The 19902-nt window shown below is 34.4% G+C and overlaps 1 protein-coding gene across 2 annotated transcripts in view; it reads left to right on the top strand.

Annotated features, from left to right (window-relative positions):
- TRAPPC8 (trafficking protein particle complex subunit 8) overlaps positions 1-18622 on the top strand; it is a 75229-nt gene extending 56607 nt beyond the window's left edge. For both annotated transcript variants that reach the window (XM_082699588.1, XM_082699587.1), the window contains exons 23-29: positions 741-809; positions 898-956; positions 3003-3176; positions 6474-6575; positions 9875-10020; positions 16555-16644; positions 17576-18622. In XM_082699588.1, the coding sequence (XP_082555714.1) occupies positions 741-809; positions 898-956; positions 3003-3176; positions 6474-6575; positions 9875-10020; positions 16555-16644; positions 17576-17810 (875 nt within the window). In that variant the 3' untranslated portion in view covers positions 17811-18622. The remainder of the gene's footprint in view (positions 1-740; positions 810-897; positions 957-3002; positions 3177-6473; positions 6576-9874; positions 10021-16554; positions 16645-17575) is intronic.
- The last annotated feature ends 1280 nt before the right edge of the window (positions 18623-19902 follow it).

Here is a 19902-nt window from a genome sequence, read left to right on the forward strand (position 1 = left end):
GCTTGTTAAGAGTGAAGTGAAGGTGGCAGAATGATATTTGCTCTTTCTGGAGAATTATACAGTATATTTCAAAAAAATATGAAAATGTTTAAACTCTTATTTAGTCTGTTGGTAATCCTTACTTTTGGAACTTATACAAAGAAATCAATTCAAAATACATGAAAATCCATACATTGAAAACAGAGCAGTGTGTTGCAAGGTTATGTTTAATGCAGAGAAATTCAGTGTAGATTTAATGTGAATTAAATTATAACTCAGACTATTTTTTAGTTATTAAAAATACATTAACATTTTCATAGTGTTTGCAATAGTGGAGAAAATACATTGTAGGACAGTATGTGCATATACTAATATTGATATAAACCATATATATGAAGAAATCCTGAAAGGAAATGAAGAAATGGTAGAGTGGTGGGAATGTGGGCTCCCTGGTTCCCAGGTTCTGATCTTTTAAACTTTTCTGTTTATCTGTATTGTCATACACACACATACACACACACACACACACGCATGCGCACATGCATGCACAAACGTGAATTTCAAGAAAATTGAATTTCTTCCTTTTTAAGAACTGAATGAAATTTGCTTTATGGAGATGAAAGGAGATGTTTTTCATTAAACTTATTTGTAACTATGAATTATTTTTCAGTTTAACTAAGGAAGTTTGAATAATGAATTATGTTTTACCCTGTCATAAGCAGCTGAAATTAGAAATTAGAAATTTTTTATTTTCTTTCTAGATGCCAAACTTGCTAGTAGAGAGAAGGGAAAATTTTGCTTCAAGGCAGTACGATGTAGGGAAAAAGAAGGTAAATTCAGTTTATTTTTACACTTTCCTAAGGGTCATTTTATATTTCATGACAATGATATTGATTAGTTTGTTTTCCTGTTTTTTAGTTGCCACACAGTTCTCAGAAAAATATATCTTTGCAGATATCATCTTTGGAAATGAACAGGTATGCAAATAAGCACAATAGCATTTGATTTTAAAAGTCACAGTTTTAGAATCTCTCACTATTTTGGCAAAACTATTGCTTTTGTAATCCACAGAATCTTTTGTGGATGAACATGTCAGCTTTGTTCAGATTTACAACTTACCTTTGTGTTCTAAAACAGAGCGGAGATGCTATATGGATTATACCATTTTAATTATTTAAAACTAACTTCCTTTTGAGAATATCACAGGTAAAAAATATAATCCTTGGGATTAAAAATGAAACCGGATTATACAAGGGAACCTATTTATGAGGGAAAGTGGTCAGAGTGGAATATAAAGATGATAATCATGTAGATTTTGGTGTTTCAAATGGTTCTGACATCCAAATAAAAAATTCTGAGGGATTTTAAATATGTCGTCTAGGACAGTGATAGTCCCACTTAATTATTTGTAAGAATCACCTAGAGCAGTGGTTTTCAAACTTTTAGAGACTGTGCGTATGAGTCATTTGGGGTTCTTGTTAAAATGCAGATTCTAATTCAGTTGGCCTGGGGTGGGATCTGAGGGTCTGAATTGTAGATGGTGGGGCACCTGGCTCATGCAGTCAGTGAAGCATATGATTCTTGATCTTGGGGTCATGAATTTCAGCCCACATTGGGCACAGAGTTTACTTAAAAAATACGTATAATAAATTGTTATAAGTTCCTAGGTAATGTTGAAGTTATCAGCCTGTAGACCCTATTTTTGATCTAGGAAATTTTGTAAAAATGAGGGCTTTGCCTCCCCAACTCTAAAACTGTGGTTCATTACATCTTGGGTGGTTTGGGAATGTGCATTTTCAGCCAGCTCTGAAGATAATCGGAAGAGGTGATCTGGTGATCTGTTTTGAGAAACATTGGACCAAGGGTATAAAATTCCATGTAGTTGTGCCCTGTTACTGTTATTATTGCTACTGACTCAGTTACTGTTTCTTCTTTGTATTTTTTTCTTTGATAATCCTAGACATTCTTACACTTTCGTATTTCTCTTAACATTTGCCTTCATCTCACACATTCTTTGTGGCTGTCTTTTGACTACTTGAAGAAATAGTTATTTAGAAATATCTCAGAGTACCAAAAGCCCAGTAATTTCCAAATGAAGCCACATTGTGCCTCTTGAATGATTGAATTTAGATTTCATGATTTCAGTTGTTTGTTCTGTTCATTTCTTTTTGAAACTTAAAATCGTTAGAGACAAATCAAGGCCCTTAAATTATATTAAGATTGTAATTTTTACTGTATTTGTTGTCAAGTAATTTTGTGTAGTATTGTTGAAGAAAGCAGAAACAAAGACATTTTCCCTATTGATAAATCTGGTTGAGTAAATAGAACTCACAAAGCATTATAGGTTAATGAGAAACCTATTGGAACAATTGTTTACCAGAAAATAGTTCACTCTTAAAGGCAAAAACTTGCATATTTTTATTTAATAATTAACTTGAAACTTAACATTTATACAACATAGCCTATAATGCGGGGAATCATAAGTATAGAGATTTTACTATGAAACAATATTCCGTTAAAGGAAATCCCTGTAGTTCCAATTCCATTTAAAATTTTTTAAAAATTCTTTTTTCATGTTCTCTCCCTTCAAGTATAAAAGCCATATTAAGATACAGCAATTACATTTGCATTCTGTTTTGTTAGATGTTGTCTAATATTCTAAGTATTTGAATGAGATATTTGTTATTTTAGTAGTACAAAGAATAATACTTTTCAGCAATTTATTTTTTATTCATTTTCTTAGAACTATTCATTACCTTCCCTCGATACTTGGACTAATGTCATGGCAGTATAGTTTAATTATTTTGAGATAGCAATTTTAAGATTCAGGGTAATTTGTACCAAATATTTTAGGTGTTTAACTGTCTCAGTGTGTTTTACAGCCTCCCGGTACTGACACATTGACAAGAAATTATTGAATAAGCCTTTTTTAGTTAATATAGAAATATAGAAAGAAGTTACATTTTGGCAGGGTATATTTAGTTGAAAACATTTATGTAGATAAGTGATTTTTCTCTTAACAGATAATAAGTTCAGCAAGTCCATGTGCAGACTTCTTTTATCGAAGTTTATCTTCTGAATTGAAGAAATCACAAGCCCAGCCATCTGTGCATGCAGAAAAACAGTCAGTAGAGGATGCTGTGAGATTAATTCAGAAGTGCAGTGAGGTGGATTTGAATATTGTCGTATTATGGAAGGTATGTGTTATAAAGTTATTTCAGAAGCCTTGCTTTGTAGATACTTGAGCCTTAAGCTAAAGAACAAATGTAAACCGTTATTTATATTTGCATAAAATTTTCAGTTTTAGTATTTATTTTATACCTTTTTTTTTTTTTTTTTTAGCAGTTCCATAATTACTTTTTTAAAAAATTTTTTATGGTGCTATGTTAGTCACCATACAGTAAGTACATCATTAGTTTTTGATGTAGTGTTCCAAGATTCATTGTTTACATATAACACCCAGTGTACTCCATGTAGTACATGCCCTCCTTAATACCCACCACCAGGCTCACCCATCCCCTCACCCCCATAATGACTTTTTAAATCTTTTTTTTAAGGTTTTATTTATTTGAGAGAGAGAGAGAGAGTGCACATGCACACGCAGGAGGAAGGGCAGAGGGAGAGGGAGAAGCAGACTCACCACTGATTGGGGAGCCTGATTTGGGGCTCCATCCCAGGACCTTAAGACCATGACCTGAGCCAAAGGCAGAAGCTTAACCTACTGAGCCACCCAGGTGCCACCCCCACCCTATAATGACTTTTTTACTTAGAAAAGAATTCATTCAAATTAGATAACTTCCTTTTTTGTTATTGTTACTTCTTAGTGGTACTGAAAATATTGTAGATATGATAAGCTCCATGACAACAGGTATCATTATTAAACTCCTTATTATGGGCATTTTCAAACACCAAAAAAAGGAAAAATAGAGCTGTGAACATTCAGATACCCATTACTCGGGCTCCATGGTCACTAATATGTTGCTCTTCATTTTTCATCTATTCCATTAGTCCCTCTCCTTTGTTTTCTTTTATTTTTACCTTCCTTTATTTTTTGCTGTAGTATTTTTTTAAATAACATAATATTTTATCTGTAAGTGCTTCCATATTTACTTCTAGCAGATGAGGACTCTCTTATTTAACAATAACCCCAGAGTATTTTTATCTCACCCAACTAAATTAACAATAATTCTGAATTATTATCTATTTGTTGGGTTTGCTTTCAGTTTTTCCAGAGTATTTGAAAATATTTTAAGTTTTAAAAATCGTATCCAGATAAGATCCACACATGGCAGACCAGATTGAGATGGTTTAGCCATTAGTCTTCCTTGAAGTTACTTACTATAATACAAAGGAGGCTTGTTTTTCACAGTGCACCCTTTTGTATTTTATGCATATATTATAAGAATTTGTAATTATATATAAATTACGTTACATGTAATGTGTAATTATGTATTACTTTTTAAAAGACAATTCTACAGTGAAATTAAGGGTCTTGTCCAAGGATAGTTACCTGAACAGTGTGGAAGGGTTTGATTTCCTGGTGTCTGAAACAAGGACTCACGTAGAGATACTCCCATAGTAGATGATCAATACACGTATTTTTAAATTGGTTCAGATATTCTGTTCTTTTTAATTATATCATACATTTTCTAATAAATATTTTTTTAAACCAAGCTGGTGTGAGTTTTTTTTCTTTTTCTTTTTGCATGAGTTTTGATAAAACTGCTTAAACAAATTGATACTTTCATTGATTTAGGTATTTATTAATTATTAAAAAGGTATTTATTATTAAAAAGGTATTTATTAAAAATTATTAGGTATTTATTACTAAAAAAACATTTTTAGCTTGAAATTAAGTGTTCTTAAAGCTTAGAAATCAAGAAGCTTCTATTTTCAGGCTCAGCGATACTGCTCCTTAATGTAAACGAACCCCTCATTAAATGTATACTAGATCCTTGGGATATCTGGCTGCACTCCCCAGATTTCTGTCATGTAACAATTTGTAATATTTCCGAGGCAAGATTTTGAGTAATGTATCTGTACACCACAGTTACTTTGGCTGGGGGGAAAAACAGCCCTGAATAGCAGCCTACTACTACAATTATTGCTGATTACATGAAGAAGAATGCTAAGATTATGTTGCTCCTTGGCCAGAAAATGAAAGTTTGAATAGAATAAAGAATAGGATATTAAATTGGTAGTGAATAGTATCTAAGATAGGGTTATCAAATCTCATTTGAGAAAGTGGTAGATTTTCTTTAGTGAGGTCCCTAGATATTGCAAAAATGACACACTACATGAAAGGAAACTTAAAAAGTCATTTAAGTTGTGGAGTAGGAAACAGGAAGCATGGTTGTCTTTCAATAAAATAGGATGTAGAAGAAAAATAGAGAGGTCAGATAATATTTTTATGAAAAATAACTGGAAAAGGGGTACAGAACAATTCCCGACCAGTCTTAACAAAATATAAAGGTTTGTATTAAAATGTTAAGCAGAGGAGAAGGCATTAGAGAATTCGACAAGGCTTTGGGTGATTTTTGTTCAATTCCATGAGATCACTGGAAAAAACAGGATATGTCTCAGACCTTACCCTTTAGTATTCATCCTCTCCACTAAAGGCCTACCCCAGCAGGTGTTTAACTCCAGCATTGCTGTGCTGTGTGTTAATGCGCACTGAGCAGGTCCAGGCTGTCCTGTGTCTTCATGCAGCACTATTCCAAGTGTGGTCTGCAGGTGGCAAAACTAGCCATGATTAAATAAGTACACAAATTGAAAATATGAAATGAAAACTTTTAAAACTTCTATAGCATTTTGCCTGAGAGATTTTGTCTGTTGAATCTGATAGTAAAAAAAATTGAGCTTGTCAAAAGGTTTTTAAGCCTTTGCATTTGCATAATGTGATGATAACAGTATATCAAAGCCATATACATATAACATTTTCTCTGGGACAGAAGCATTCAAGACAGTGATGAGTTATATGCTGGGCCCAGTGTTTTGATATAGATGAAATCAACCTTTTTTTTTTTTTAAATGTATGTACTTATGTTTAAGATATCCAAGGGTGTGACGTTTCCACTTAGAAGATTTATGACTGTACTCACTGATTTTGTTCTACTAGGTGATAAACCCTGAAGCATTTCAGAAGCAAGACTGAGAAAAAATGTTTTGCCTATATATATTGGCAGTCCAGTAACAAAAAGGCTTGTGTTCTAGCACTGTTTTTTGGACTAGTTTAAGAGCTCTATTAGAATAAATTTAAAAACATCTTAAGATGTATCCCTTACATATTGAGGCCAACTGTGTTACATTGAGGCAAAAACGGATTTTGATAGATTCTTTATTGATTGAATATACAAAAGTAGAAATTCTGACACAGCCATGGTGTTGATAATTGTTAAGTAGCTATAATATTTCTACCTTCTATCAAATACTGCATTCATTCCTTTTGAGGTTACTGCCAAGAAAGTTAACATTTTTGTGCTTTGTATGTTTAGGCTTATGTAGTGGAAGATAGTAAGCAGCTTATTTTGGAAGGTCAGCATCATGTTATTCTTCACACTATAGGAAAAGAAGCCTTTTCATGTCCTCAGAAACAGGTAATAAGAGTTTTCTTTGGGTCATCTTGTGAATTGTGGAGTTTTTTGTTTGATTGGTTTTTGGGTTTTTGAAGGGGTCTGGTTTGATCAGGTTTTTATATTGAAATTTGAGTGGTGGGGTTGGTGGCAGAACACTAAAAAGGAGAATTGGGCATAAATTAAAATTTATTAGCATCTCGTAAGGGTATTAAGATGCACTTGTGATCTTGAGGTTTCTAATAAATATTCTGTATTGAATCTAGAATTCATAGTTGCAAAAAGATAATTTGCTTGAGAAGAAGGGAAACATGCTGATACTACTGCAGAACTCCAGGGAGGGCAAAACATAAATGTAAAGGATGCCCCGAGGAGTGGTGCAGCAGCTGGTAATAGTGTTTAATACAGTGATTTCTGATTTCTCATGAGATACTAATTCCTTTTACCAAAAAGTTCTCATAGTATATATGAACAAACTTTAAGCACATCCAGTAATTTGAACAGTGACCTCATATTGTATTTATGAGTTTTGGATCTCAATTTCAAGCTTTCTCATTATTTTGAAAACTTTTATTTTGGAATAATTTTCAAACTTGCAGAAAGGCTGCAAGAGTAGTATAAAGGACTCTTCTGCTTTTCACTACGGTTCATCAGTGGTTAGCATTTTACCTTCTTGGCTTTATCATTTTTTCTCTATTTATGTACACACTGATTTTTCTTTTTCTTAATCATCCCCAAGTAATTACTCCCAAGTAAATTGCAGACAGCCTTCTTTACCCCTGTTTACTTCACTGAGTATTCTGAAAAATAAGGATAATTCTTACATAATCACAGACACTATTATTAAATTCAGGAAGTTTGCACTCACATGTAGTCCATATTCAGATATCATATATATGCTTGACAATTTTTTTTTTCCTACCCATGATCTAGTCCAGGATCATGTATTAACCTTTACTTATCATATCTTTAGCCTTTTTTAATCTGGGACAGTTTCTGAGCCTTGATCTGTCATTTTGTCATTGACGTTTTTGAAGAGCATGGGCTATTTATTTTAATATTAGAATAATGACTTTTTGAGTTTTTCTTGTGTCTCCTCATGATTAGATTAAGATTATACATTTTTTGGCAGGAATACTACAGAATTGATGTTATGTCCTTGTCAGTGTATTATATCAAAAAGCGCCTACTATTAATTTGTTTCGTTATCAGTGATGGATCATTTGATTAAGGTGGTATCCCCATATTTTTCTGCAGTATAGTTACTGTTTTTCCTTTCCTTTTCTAATAGGTAATTTGTGGGGAGATAATTTGGACCTTTGTAAATGTCTGGTTTCCTATCAAACCTGGGTCCACTAGTTTTAGCATCCATTGGCAGTTCTCCAACTTGAATCAGTTTTTACTTCAATGGTTACAAATGGTAATATTACATTAGTTTTAATGAAGATATCAAATTTAACCCCAAATCTATTTCTTAAATAAAAAATTATTTCTTCACCTTTGATTAATACAGAAGTCTCAAGTTTTAGTCATATATGTATGTTACATAACTTCTGATAATTTGGAACATCTTAAACATTGGCAGAGTTAGCATTTAGAAAATGAAAAAGTGATTTCTATAAAATTTATTCTTGTTATATTGTCATTTTATATACCATGAATGGTATGTCATTTCTCTGTATTTCACCTTTGAAATATTTTTTATTCTCTTTATATGATTAACTGAGCTTGGGAGATAAAGCAGTTTCATAATACTGTGAATAATAAATTTGGAGCCCAAAGACTTTCAGATTGATGACCAAATTACTTACATAACTTACTACTCACTTATAAGACAAAGATAATAGTTCTTTACTCCTTGCCTGTCTTGTGGTGGAACTGTCATAAGGTATGAATCAGATCCTTACTGTCAGATTACTGGACAAATATTTATCACTGGTTGTGAAAATACTTTTGCTACTTTTAAGCTGGGAGAGGGGGAAACTTTATTCTCTCAGTAAATTAGCTCAGGTCTTTGATAATCTTCTGTGGCCATTGTTCATGTGTTTTTCACTGCTAAGGGGTATATGGAAATTTATTTAGTATAGTTTAGAAGTCTCAAACAACAGCTTATTTTTTTATGTTTAGAGTATTTTAAACAAGAATGCATTTTTTAAACATTCTGTTAAAGTGTAAGATAAATACAGAATAGTTGAATAGCTCTGAATTTCACAAATCAAAGAACACTCCAGTATAACCAGAACCCAGATCAAGAAATAGAACATAACTTGTTCCCCAGAAGTTCTGCTTTTCTTCTTTTCTTTCTTCCAAAGTAAACGTTTAGTTACTTTTCTCTGACTTCTGAATCAAAAGCAAATTTAGTTCTTGCTTTTACAGCTGTATACATCAGACGAGATCGGGCGCGTTCAGGGTGGTATGGCCGTAGACACAGCTATATACATCAGAAATCAGCAAACTTTTTCTGTCAGTAGCCAGATGATAATATTTTAGGCTATGCTGGCCAGAAGGTCTTTGTCTTAATTACTCATCTCTGTTGTTGGAGTTCAAAAGCAACCATAGACAGTATATAAACAAATGGATATAAAACTTTCTTTACGAAAACAGGAAGCAGGCTGGATTTGGCCCGTGGGCTATAGGTAGCCAATCCCTAGTGCAGGTCAAAAATCCCAAGAAGGCTAGCAAGAAATTAAAAATCAAAATTTTCCTGGATGGTAAAGAAAAATGGAGAAAAAAAGCTTAAAAAAGATAATAATAGTAGAAAGGGGGCGATATTCTCTGTTTTCATTTAGGTGATAATGATACTGAAATGTTTATGGTGTGCCTGACACTGGCTATATTGAGACTTTTACATGCATGTTAACTTTCAGTTATTACAGATGAAGTACTATAATCTATAAAACACAGCAATCTATTTTCAAAATGAAGTTTTAAGGCAATTTTAGTTCTTCAACAATTAAAGCAAGTACTATACAATTCAGTGTCTGTGGCTTACGTACTAAGTAATAAGGAATTTTACCAAATGAGAACGACAACAGATTTTGAAATTATGAACCCCTTTTTACAAGTAAGGAACTTCAGTCTTAAAGTAGTAAATACCTTATCCAAGATCACAGAGCTAATACATAAAGTTGCCAGAACTCAGATCTAACTACACATAATAAATAGTTCTATCACAGATGATTCTGTTAGTGTAAATAAGAGCAGAAAAAAGTATTGTTCGTGCTTTCCTTTATCTCAACTGGTTTTAACTTCTTTTGTTTGTATATGTTATATTTTAACAAGACAGTGTTTTTATTGTGAAATATATTTTTTTCTTTTCTCAGGAGCCACCAGAAATGGAACTATTAAAATTTTTCAGGCCAGAAAACACTACAGTTCCTTTAAGACCATCAGTAGAGCAGCTTTCTAATCTCATTAAAACAAGTCTTCACTATCCAGAATCATTTAATCATCCATTTCATCAAAAAAGGTCTGAGGTTTATTTTAAAATTTTTCTGCAGTGCCCGTGTGCACACACACGTTCACACTTATTTAACAAGGGCATTAACTCCAGTATTGAAGAAGAAATTCAGAATAATACTGAGTCTGTGGAAATTGCTCTTATATAAATTACCTTTTACTATGATTACTGTATGTTGCAGCTGTGGTTAAAGGTGGATATTGCCTTCGACACCTCAGTTGCTGAATGTTTCCTCTAGGTGAGCAGGTTTATTAGTAAGTCAAAACCAAGAAAAAGTATTTTATCATTTTGGTTTTGTTTTAGATACAAATTAAATGTAAGAAATGACTAGAGTATAGACTTGTCAAACAGTTCAAATTTAGACAACATTACTAAGATTTATTAAGTGCTAAGTGCTAAACTTCTTGGAGAATCATGTTCAGTTGACCCTTGAACAATGTAGTTTAAACTTTGTAGGTCTACTTGTACATGATCTTTTTTGATAAATACAGTGTTGTAAATGTATTTTCTCTTAAGGATTTTCTTAACGTTTTCCCTTCTCCAGCTCACTTTATCATAAAAATATGTAATTCACATAACATAGCAAATATGTGTTAATCGACAGTTTATGTTATTGGTAAGGCTTTGAGTCAGGAGTAGGCTATTAGAAATTTCTGGGTAGTCTGAAGGTGTACACAGATTTTTGACTGTGTGGAGGTCGGCATCCCTAACCCCTGTGTTCTTCAAGGGGCATCTGTATTTGCAGTCTTGGTAAGTAGCTTGATTATGTAAACTTAAGGTTCTAAAAACAAGAAGTCCTAAGTCAGATGACACTTCAAAAAGCTGCTAGTTTGGAGGTATAAGAAAAGATGGAGAGATGTCTATTAGAACAAGACTTTTAAGTGATAATTGAAGGTATGAATTTTGGATAAGGGTGGGGATGGTGTGAGATAGAACAAAAAGAGAACAGTGACCTGCAGAACAATGACATCTGAGAGAAAAGCTGAAGAAAAAGGAATCCACAAAGAAGACGAGTTAAGAAGTAATTAGGAAGAAAAGACCAATGAGGAGAAAGTTCTCACTCAAAAGCTGAGTGAGAACAGTTCAAGGAAAGAAAAATGGTTTAACTGTTTAAAATGCTGCAGAAATGTCAAGTAGTGAATGGATGAAAAAATGATTTACTGGATATGACAATGAAGAGGTTATTAGTGGTTTTTTAGAAGAATGTGACTATATAATGGGAATGGAATCAGGGTATAATAGATTGAGGAGAGATTAGGAGGTAAGTAAGTGTATTCTACTAGTGTGGACCACTCAGGAAGCAGGGCTATGAACAGGGGTCTGGGAATAGCCACTCAATATTGTTTTCTTAATAGTAAGATATGGTTATGTTTATGGTCTTAAAGGAAATGATGGGATACAGGGAGAATAACAGAATCCTTAATAGATGGAAAGATATACCAAAGAATGATGGGATTAGCTCTGAACTGCAGAAGGGACTTCCATACTTTTGAAACAAGGAGAGAAGAAATTAGGGAGAAAATTTTAACAGTTCACACATGATGGAGTGCTTCCATTTTAGGGAGTATTTCTAGGAGCAAGGTTAGCTACTCAAAGTAATGTAGGTGATAAGAGAATAAAGGAAAGAACATTTTTGAGAAGTGAAATTTATTTAGGGTAACTTCTGAGAAGAGTGAGAAGAAGCTGGCTAAGGACACACAGATAGCTGGGCAAAATTAAGACCTTGACAGCATTAACATCGGGCATATTTAAAAAGTAACTTAAATGGTGTTAACCACTTTTAAACCCTTTCTTTGTTAAGGTTAACACACAGATAAGTGTTCAAAAACAACATGTATGGCCCTGGTGATTTTTTTTTCCCCCACAAAGTTAACACCAAAATAACCACTTCTGTTGAGGAAATAGAATATTGCTAGCATCATAGAAGCCCCCTGTGTATTCCCTCCCAGTTTCTATCCCATGTGCCCCCAATATTGGTAATCACTTTGTTTCTCTTTATAATTTTTCCAACCAAATATAAAACTATATTTTGATTTGCTTAGGGCATTTTTTGAACTTCTTATATAAATGGAATTCTGGAGCATTTTCTTTTTATGTCTGGCTTCTTTCATTAAATAATATGTTAGTAATTGTCAACTATTGCATGAAGCAATAAAATTTTCATTGCCTTATGAATGTTTGAACGTGCCGGAACAATTTATCTATTTATCTACTCTACTATTGATGGACTTTTGGATTATTTCCCTATTTGAGCTATTTTGGATTCGACTGTGAATAATCTTATGTATAATCTCCTGGTATACATGTGCTTGCCTTTTTTTGCGGGGGGGGGGGGTCATACTTATCTAGGAATTCTTCCAAAATAGTTTAACCAACTTGCACATCTCACTAGCAGTATATGGGAATTCCCTTTGCTCCATACCTTTACCAACACTGTTGCCAGATTTTTAAAAATTTTAACCATTTTAAGTTATTTATAAAATCCTTTTTGTTCAGGTCTTAATGTTGCTCTAAAGTGCAGCCATAGTTGAGAAAAAAAAATTTTATTTTTTATCTCTGTTGAATTTGTCTTGACTTCATGAACTTTCATGAGCAGTTTTGATTCCCTGATGTTTCATTTTAACCCATTGTTCTACTTTGTCTCTTGTTCATTGGACCCATCCTGCTTCACGTACTTCCTAAATATCTTAGATTCCACAGTGCTTCTTTTTAACCTTAGCGGTTAATACACTGGCTGCGCTTTAGCGGCAAGGGCATTTAGTAGTTTTCCACATGATTCTATTGGGGTTAAAAAGAATCATAGAAGCTAGACAGTGCAGGGAAGTATGTGGAGCAGGACAGATTTGATCATCACTTCACCTCCCATTCATCTTACATGCCTGTGAGGAAGGGGCATACCACCTAGATGATCAAGCTAAAGTAGAGTAATGGATTAAAAATAAAACATCAGAGTTAAATAATAACTGTATGGAAGTATGTGAAAACAAGACAGGTTAGAAAAGGATAAAAAGTACAGTTTTTTCCAACCCGGGCTGCACATTAGAATTACCTGGGGAATTTTTAGAAAATCCCAGTGCTCAATGCCAGCTCAGTCAGAATCTCTGGCAGTGGAACCCAGGCATCTTATTTTCTTAAAGTCCTCAGATGATAGCACTGTGCATCTCCATATCAGTCATTGTTGCCACAGTAATGCTTCATAACAAACCTTTCCAGAATTGGATAGCCTGCAAGGCATTCTTACACTCATGGATCTGCGGGTCAGCTACTATTTGGCTTGAAGCTCATCTTTAAGCTGTGGGTTGGTTGGGTTCATGTCTGTACTATATATATTTTGGGTTTAGTCCAAGTGGGCAGCAGCTCCTTGGATATGTTCTTCTCCTGGCATTTCTTGAGTACAAATGTGAACCATATTGTGAGAGCACATTTAAGGCTTCTGTTTGCATCAAAGACATTAATATTCCATTGGCCAGTTAGCTTCACCTTCACAATCAACAAGGAGGATCCACAGTCCCCCAGTGGGAAGGGTGAGGGGAGTGAATACCTGCTAAACAGTAGTTACGCCACAGTAACTGAAGTTGAGAAACACTGAAATAGAGTGCCAAAGTCATTGGTCATCACTTTGACACTAAGAATAGAAGTCTAATTGAGTGAGAGAGCTGGAGAGATGGGAGATAGTTGTTAGAGAGTGGAATGACAGAGTATTATTTCAGAGGTGGCTATTTTAGGTGGCTAAAAAAAAAAATCACAGCATGGCCTTGGAAGGTAGATGGCTGAGTTTTGAATATACTAACTTGGAGAAGATGTTGAATGAGTGGTCTACTTAGACGATAAAGTTGTCCACATGATGACAAGACTTGGGATTAAAAAGAGGAAAGCAAATTCATGCCGAAGCTTTTAATAATTGAAGCCAAGAGCTGATACAGAAGAGAAGCCTAGAGCAGTGTTTCTCATCTAAGTGGTACGCTCCTGCTTCACAGACGCATGACATGAACGTGAAGTGAAGCAGTGTTTCCCTCAAATACTTCAAAATATTCATCCTTTCCTCTTCCCCCAAAGAATCTGCTGTGCTGAGTTACTGTTGCTGGTTTTAGTATGTCAGTATGAGGACATAAAAAATGAAAAACCGTGGAGAAGTTTATGACCAAAAAATGGGTGTTTTGACAGAGGAGATAGGAGGAAGAAATCATCAGGAAGTGGCACTGAGAACTACGTTAATGATATGTTCTGACCAGAGATGTGGGGATGGTGGAAGAACAGCATCTGTTGTCAAGAGGGCTATAGAGGAAGCTGTGGACTCAGCCAAATTTCAGTTAAAGTAAGATACAGAAGCCTAAAAAGAAGAGATTGAGGACTTGGAGGAGTATGCTTCATGTAATACAGACCTGTGGGATGGAATGGGACAGTAGGAGGTTTGATGACAGCAGTAGTATACAGACTGGACAGGAATAAGAATATGAGGAAGACAATGTGACCAGAGATGATAAAGATGTGAACCATACTGGGTTTAGCTGCCATAGCTTTCAGAGTAAGAAGTCGTGTTAGATGTTGTTTGTGGAATTTTTGAACACGTGGTAGGCATTATTCTCAGCACTTAGCATGTTTGATCTTACCTAATCACCATAATGAGCCCAAGAAGTAGGTGCAGTTATTGTTCCTAGTTTACACTTGAAAAAACCGAGATACAGAATTGTTGAGCTAATATTTAAACTGTAGTCTAACTGTAGAACCCATGGCTTTAGTAATGCTAAATCTGGGGGGGCGGGGATAGTTGTCAGCAGTTTGGTTTCTAGGTACTGTGTGTGGCTCATCAGATTAGCGCTTTTGAAAGTCTGTCGAATAAAGTGATTTTTAAAAATGTGGTTTCAGACCAGCAGCCTCAGCATTATCTGGGAACTTGTTAAAATGCCAATCCTTGAGCCGCACCCCAGACCTGCCGAACCCAAACTGGGAATGGGGCCCTTAGTCTTTTTTTTTTTTTTTTCTTTTTTTAACACGCCCACCAGCTGATTCTGGTCCATGTTCAGGTGGGAAGCACAGGTCAGATATGAGACACAGTCCATGTGAAGAATGGCTTACATCAGGGTGCTAATTCAGAGGCTGTTGTAGTAAACAACAGCCATGAACTTGTAAGGACAAGAAAATCAGGTGAAGTAACTAGCTTTCAGAGTTGTATGGGAGAAAGAATTGATGGGAATTTGTGAAGAATAAAAGAAAATTGGAAGTGGGGATAGTGAGGCAGTAGCTCCCATTCCCAGTTAAGAAGTATGTATTATGATCCCTAAGGTTTGCTGGGATAGATTGGGGGTGCTATCCACTGAAACAGTGAGTGGAGGAAGAGAAGGAATTAAGATAATGACTTTGGTTTGGGGCTAGGAAATACCTAGATGTTCACATTCCTAGAGACATTTAGATAAGGCATAGAGAATTTGACATTTGAGGATCAAATGGGAACAGAATGCCAGAAGTTCCTAAGGTTTTGCTTTGTGTTATAAATTAAGCAATTGGATTTAACTTAAGGAGGTACTTAAGACTGGAAGCCTACTCAGCAGACTTTATTGCCCTCCTTTCCTTGTGAGAAGTTTGTGGGGGAGGTAAGGGCACAGCACCAGCACAACTGAAGAATATGCTTTTTTTGAAATTATCTGAGCTTTTTGATTGAGGGAAGTCTGTTATTTGCAGTATTGTTTGGAAAATATTTCTCAAAAGAGGTTATAAAATTTCTGAAAGCATTAAATACACTCAGAATTTTAAAGTTATTTTGCATGAACTTATAAGGTTGCTATATTTCATTTTTTTACTATATTCTTTATAAAGTATTAATAATAGTATGTAACCAGGCCTCATTTATGCCTAGGTTATATGTTCATTTATTATGCTCTTGATTTTAAATTTATACCAGTCTGTTTATATGTCCTCTTCTGTCACTGTCTCTTCTATGCTTAATAAGGCTTTAGTAGTTTATTAATTATAAAGCAATGTCAGAAACTGGATTACCTGTAAATGTGTCCACTTAAAAAGGATTTCCTCATAATTGGTTGTATAGAAATAATTTTCACATTCTGCAAAACATGGTGGCTTTCATTCAGATTTGGTAGAAAAGCAAATGTCAGTCAAGGCCAAGTTCTCAAGATAAAGTAATTTTCAAGAAACCTAAAACAGGATTAGTTGTTGGTATTTTCATGATTTATTTTTTTCTTCATTGCTCTTTCCTAGTTGAGATTATTTATAAACTTTTGTCTTTCATTTTGAGAAGTAACCACTGAGAAATAACTTTGGTTATTTTTTAAGAGTTGCACTAATAAATGGAAACAAAATGGTTTTGTGGATTTATATATTCTGATACTTAGCATTCAGGTATTTTAGGAATACGTTTTCCTTCTTATTTACACAAATAATGTGTCTTGATTGATTTTGGAACTCAGTTTTTTGCCTTACTTGAATCTTAATGTTTTTAAGGAGCTTTTTAGGTATTTGTGTTATTTCCAAGAAAGTTTATTTAAAAAAGAAAATGCACAGCTTAATGTATCTATTTTCCTTCCACAGCCTTTGTTTAGTACCAGTCACCCTTTTACTGTCCAACTGTTCTAAGGCTGATGTTGATGTAATAGTTGATCTTCGGCATAAAACAACAAGGTAATGATTAGTACATTTAGTACAATATAGTATATCCTTATGCACATAATGATCTAACACGGATAGAAAAAGTTTACTCAGGTGTGCCCTGGATTTGTGTTTGCCATAACACAAATGTTACAGAGGAGTTACAAAGGATTGTCTCAGCATTACAATAGTGACAGGAATGCAGGCAATTTCCAAAAGAAGCAAATTGTTTTATCAGAGACAAAAATTTTTATGAAAGCTGTTGGTGATAAAGAACTCTAAAATTGAAAATCAGCAAGTTTGCAATGGAAGTTTTTAAAAGAAATTTCTTTTTGGAATTATGAACTAATACTTAACAAAAAAAAATACAGGGTCCATATTCCCATATCTGATATCTCAAGGCCTAGACGTTTTTTGGACTTCAAAAATTTTTGGATTTTTAGAAAAATAATGTGAAATGTATACAAACTATTACTGTATAAAACCCCAAATAGGATCTGGGGCAGCTCTCCGGAATCCAGACGTGTTCTGTGTATGATTGATTATGTGTGTCAAAAATTAACTAATGCCTTATTGGTAGATACTGGGTTGCTTTCCATTTTTCAGCATTATAAACAGTTTCAGTATTATTAGCATTCCCATATACAAACTATTTTTAGTTATGAATAACCAGTTGGTTAAAAGATGAGGTTTGAAATCAGATTCCATCATTTACTAGCCGCTGTTGTGAGCATTAACTGAGATAACATTTGTGCCTGGAACATAGTAAGGGTTAACAAATGTTGGTTATTATAGCAACAGTAATACTACCTATTGCCATTATTGTCATTATTAGTAAAGAGTTGGCTTCATGAAATAGTTTCTAGAAGTAGAGTCTCTAGATGAAAGGGTTGTGTTACTGGGACTTTGGGAAAAATTTTATAAAAAAACCCCTCCAACTTACCATTTTTTTTCCCCCACATAGTCCAGAAGCATTGGAAATCCATGGATCATTTACATGGCTTGGACAAACACAATACAAACTTCAGCTTAAAAGCCAGGAGATTCACAGTTTGCAGCTGAAAGCATGCTTTGTGCATACAGGTGTTTATAACCTTGGAACGCCTAGGGTATTTGCCAAGTTATCGGACCAAGTTACAGTGTTTGAAACAAGTCAGCAAAACTCCATGCCTGCCCTGATCATCATTAATAATGTGTGACAACGTGCACATTTGTACTGAAATCCACAAGAATCAGTTTGATCTTACTGAATGGGTTTTAACAGCAGTATTTGAAATACCTAACTTGTTATGGAGGTTGGTTTCGGATCGCTGCAAAATACTTTCGGCTTGTCAATGTGTTGATGATGCAAAGCACGCTGGACTGAGAATCTTACATTCTTTTTTTGTATTTCTTTGAACCCTGGTAATAATTTACATGCTCATAATACAGAGTTTCAACATTTCCACGCACCTTATTAAGCCCTGTCTTAAAAATCAGTGTCTAAGTCTGCTGTTACAACTTACTGATGGTATATGAATATTACCAGATGATTCCGAGGAAGGAAAGGCCTTGTTGGCAATACTCCTGTTAAGCCATTAGTCTGTAAATTCCAGCTTTACTGTGAAGTTCTGTAGAGTGTTAAATACAAGTTTTCCTGTCTTGCTTCACACAATTCTCTAAAATCAGTTTTGACCTTTGGTTATAGAGTCTTCATACTTCAGTATCTGGTGGTTCCTATGGCTTATACATAACTTTGTAAAAAGAAAAAAATTTTTTCTGATGCTTTGAATATAGTTTTGAAAGGAGTTTGACTTTTTTTCCCTTCATTCATCTCAGCATAGGGTGCACTATTTCACAATATGAAAATTTTTTGTCATTTAAATTATCATATTCTTTATTATGTAACTTTAACAATTGAGTTGATCTGTTTAAAATATAAATCTACTCAAGTTAATTAAAAATAAGCTTTTCAGAAATGTATTATATTTATAACAAATGTAAATAGAATAAAGACATGCTATTCACTGTATAGATTTATTAGAATTATTTAATTCAAAGGACTTAACATAATCTTTATTTAAAACGAATGCCAACCATATTAATTTATAGCAGGCCAAGCCAATTTCCTGAGAAAACTTTGTTTCCAAACATGAAGTACAGTTTTTGTTCCTACAGTCCTCAGTGGCTATGTTTTACACAAGCAAATGAATTTTGTCTTCAGATGTGTCATGTCTGATGCCCCGTTACAAATTTGGATAATTGTTTTATATCCTGGGAAAAAGGAAGATCATGCTTACTGAACTGTTGAAAATAACCACATGGCAGATGGTGCTGCTGCGGATGGTAGACCAGGTGATTTAGCTTCCAGCCGAAGAAAAGTAGAGAGTCTAAATAAGAGAGAAGAAAACAGCTTACTAAAAACAAAATGTTAACAATATAGTCTGTTATTAGTGGACCAGAATCTAGGAGAAGGAAGTCTAGAGAGAAGAAACCACCATTTGGGGCTACTTTGCCTTGGGAGTGTTTAATCTACTTAGGAAGAAGCAGCTGAGAGGCAGACCCTTACATTTGATGCGCTCTGAAACAAGAAATACGGGTCAGGAGAAATCAGGTACGCTGAAGCAAGAGGACAAAAGTTTGGAAAAATAGTCACAAGAAGATAAAGGACCTTCTGGTTTCAGTGAAAAAGTTTTATGTTTATTTGGAGTCCCAGAAAGAGGAGAGAGAGGGTAGGGGCAGAGGTGGTATTTGAAGGGGATTTCTGAGGATTTTCCAAGACGACATCAAGTTACAGATTCGCATAGTAAATCCCAACAACATAAATATAAAGAAACTGTATTGGAGGCCACATAGTGAAACTCTTGGGAACTTTAAAAAGGGATATAGTCTTGAATACAGAAGACAAGTGGTAGCACAACTGATAAGCAGACTTCTTGTCAAAAATCATGGAAACCAGAAAATGGGGTTTGGGGGTGGTATCTTTAAAGCATTGAAAGAAACGAGCTGCTAGACCAGAATTCTAAACTCAGGAAATATACCTTTTAAGAATGAAATGAAACAAAGATATTTTCAGACAAAACCAGAGAGTTTATTTTCCAGGTGGCTCTAGGATCATGGTGTTTACCAAAATCTTAATCATTCCATACATCTGCAATTAAATATACAAATCACCAAGCGCAAGTAAAGCTACACCTAACTCATACTATTGGCATGACTAGACAGAATACTACTAACTTCAAATTATCTGTAAATAGAGAGTTTAGCACTGAATGCCAACAAGCTGCCTCAAGCATGTACTTACAAGCCCTT

The sequence above is a fragment of the Mustela nivalis genome (assembly GCF_964662115.1).
Source record: "Mustela nivalis genome assembly, chromosome: 14".
NCBI classification, from domain to species: Eukaryota; Metazoa; Chordata; class Mammalia; order Carnivora; family Mustelidae; genus Mustela; species Mustela nivalis.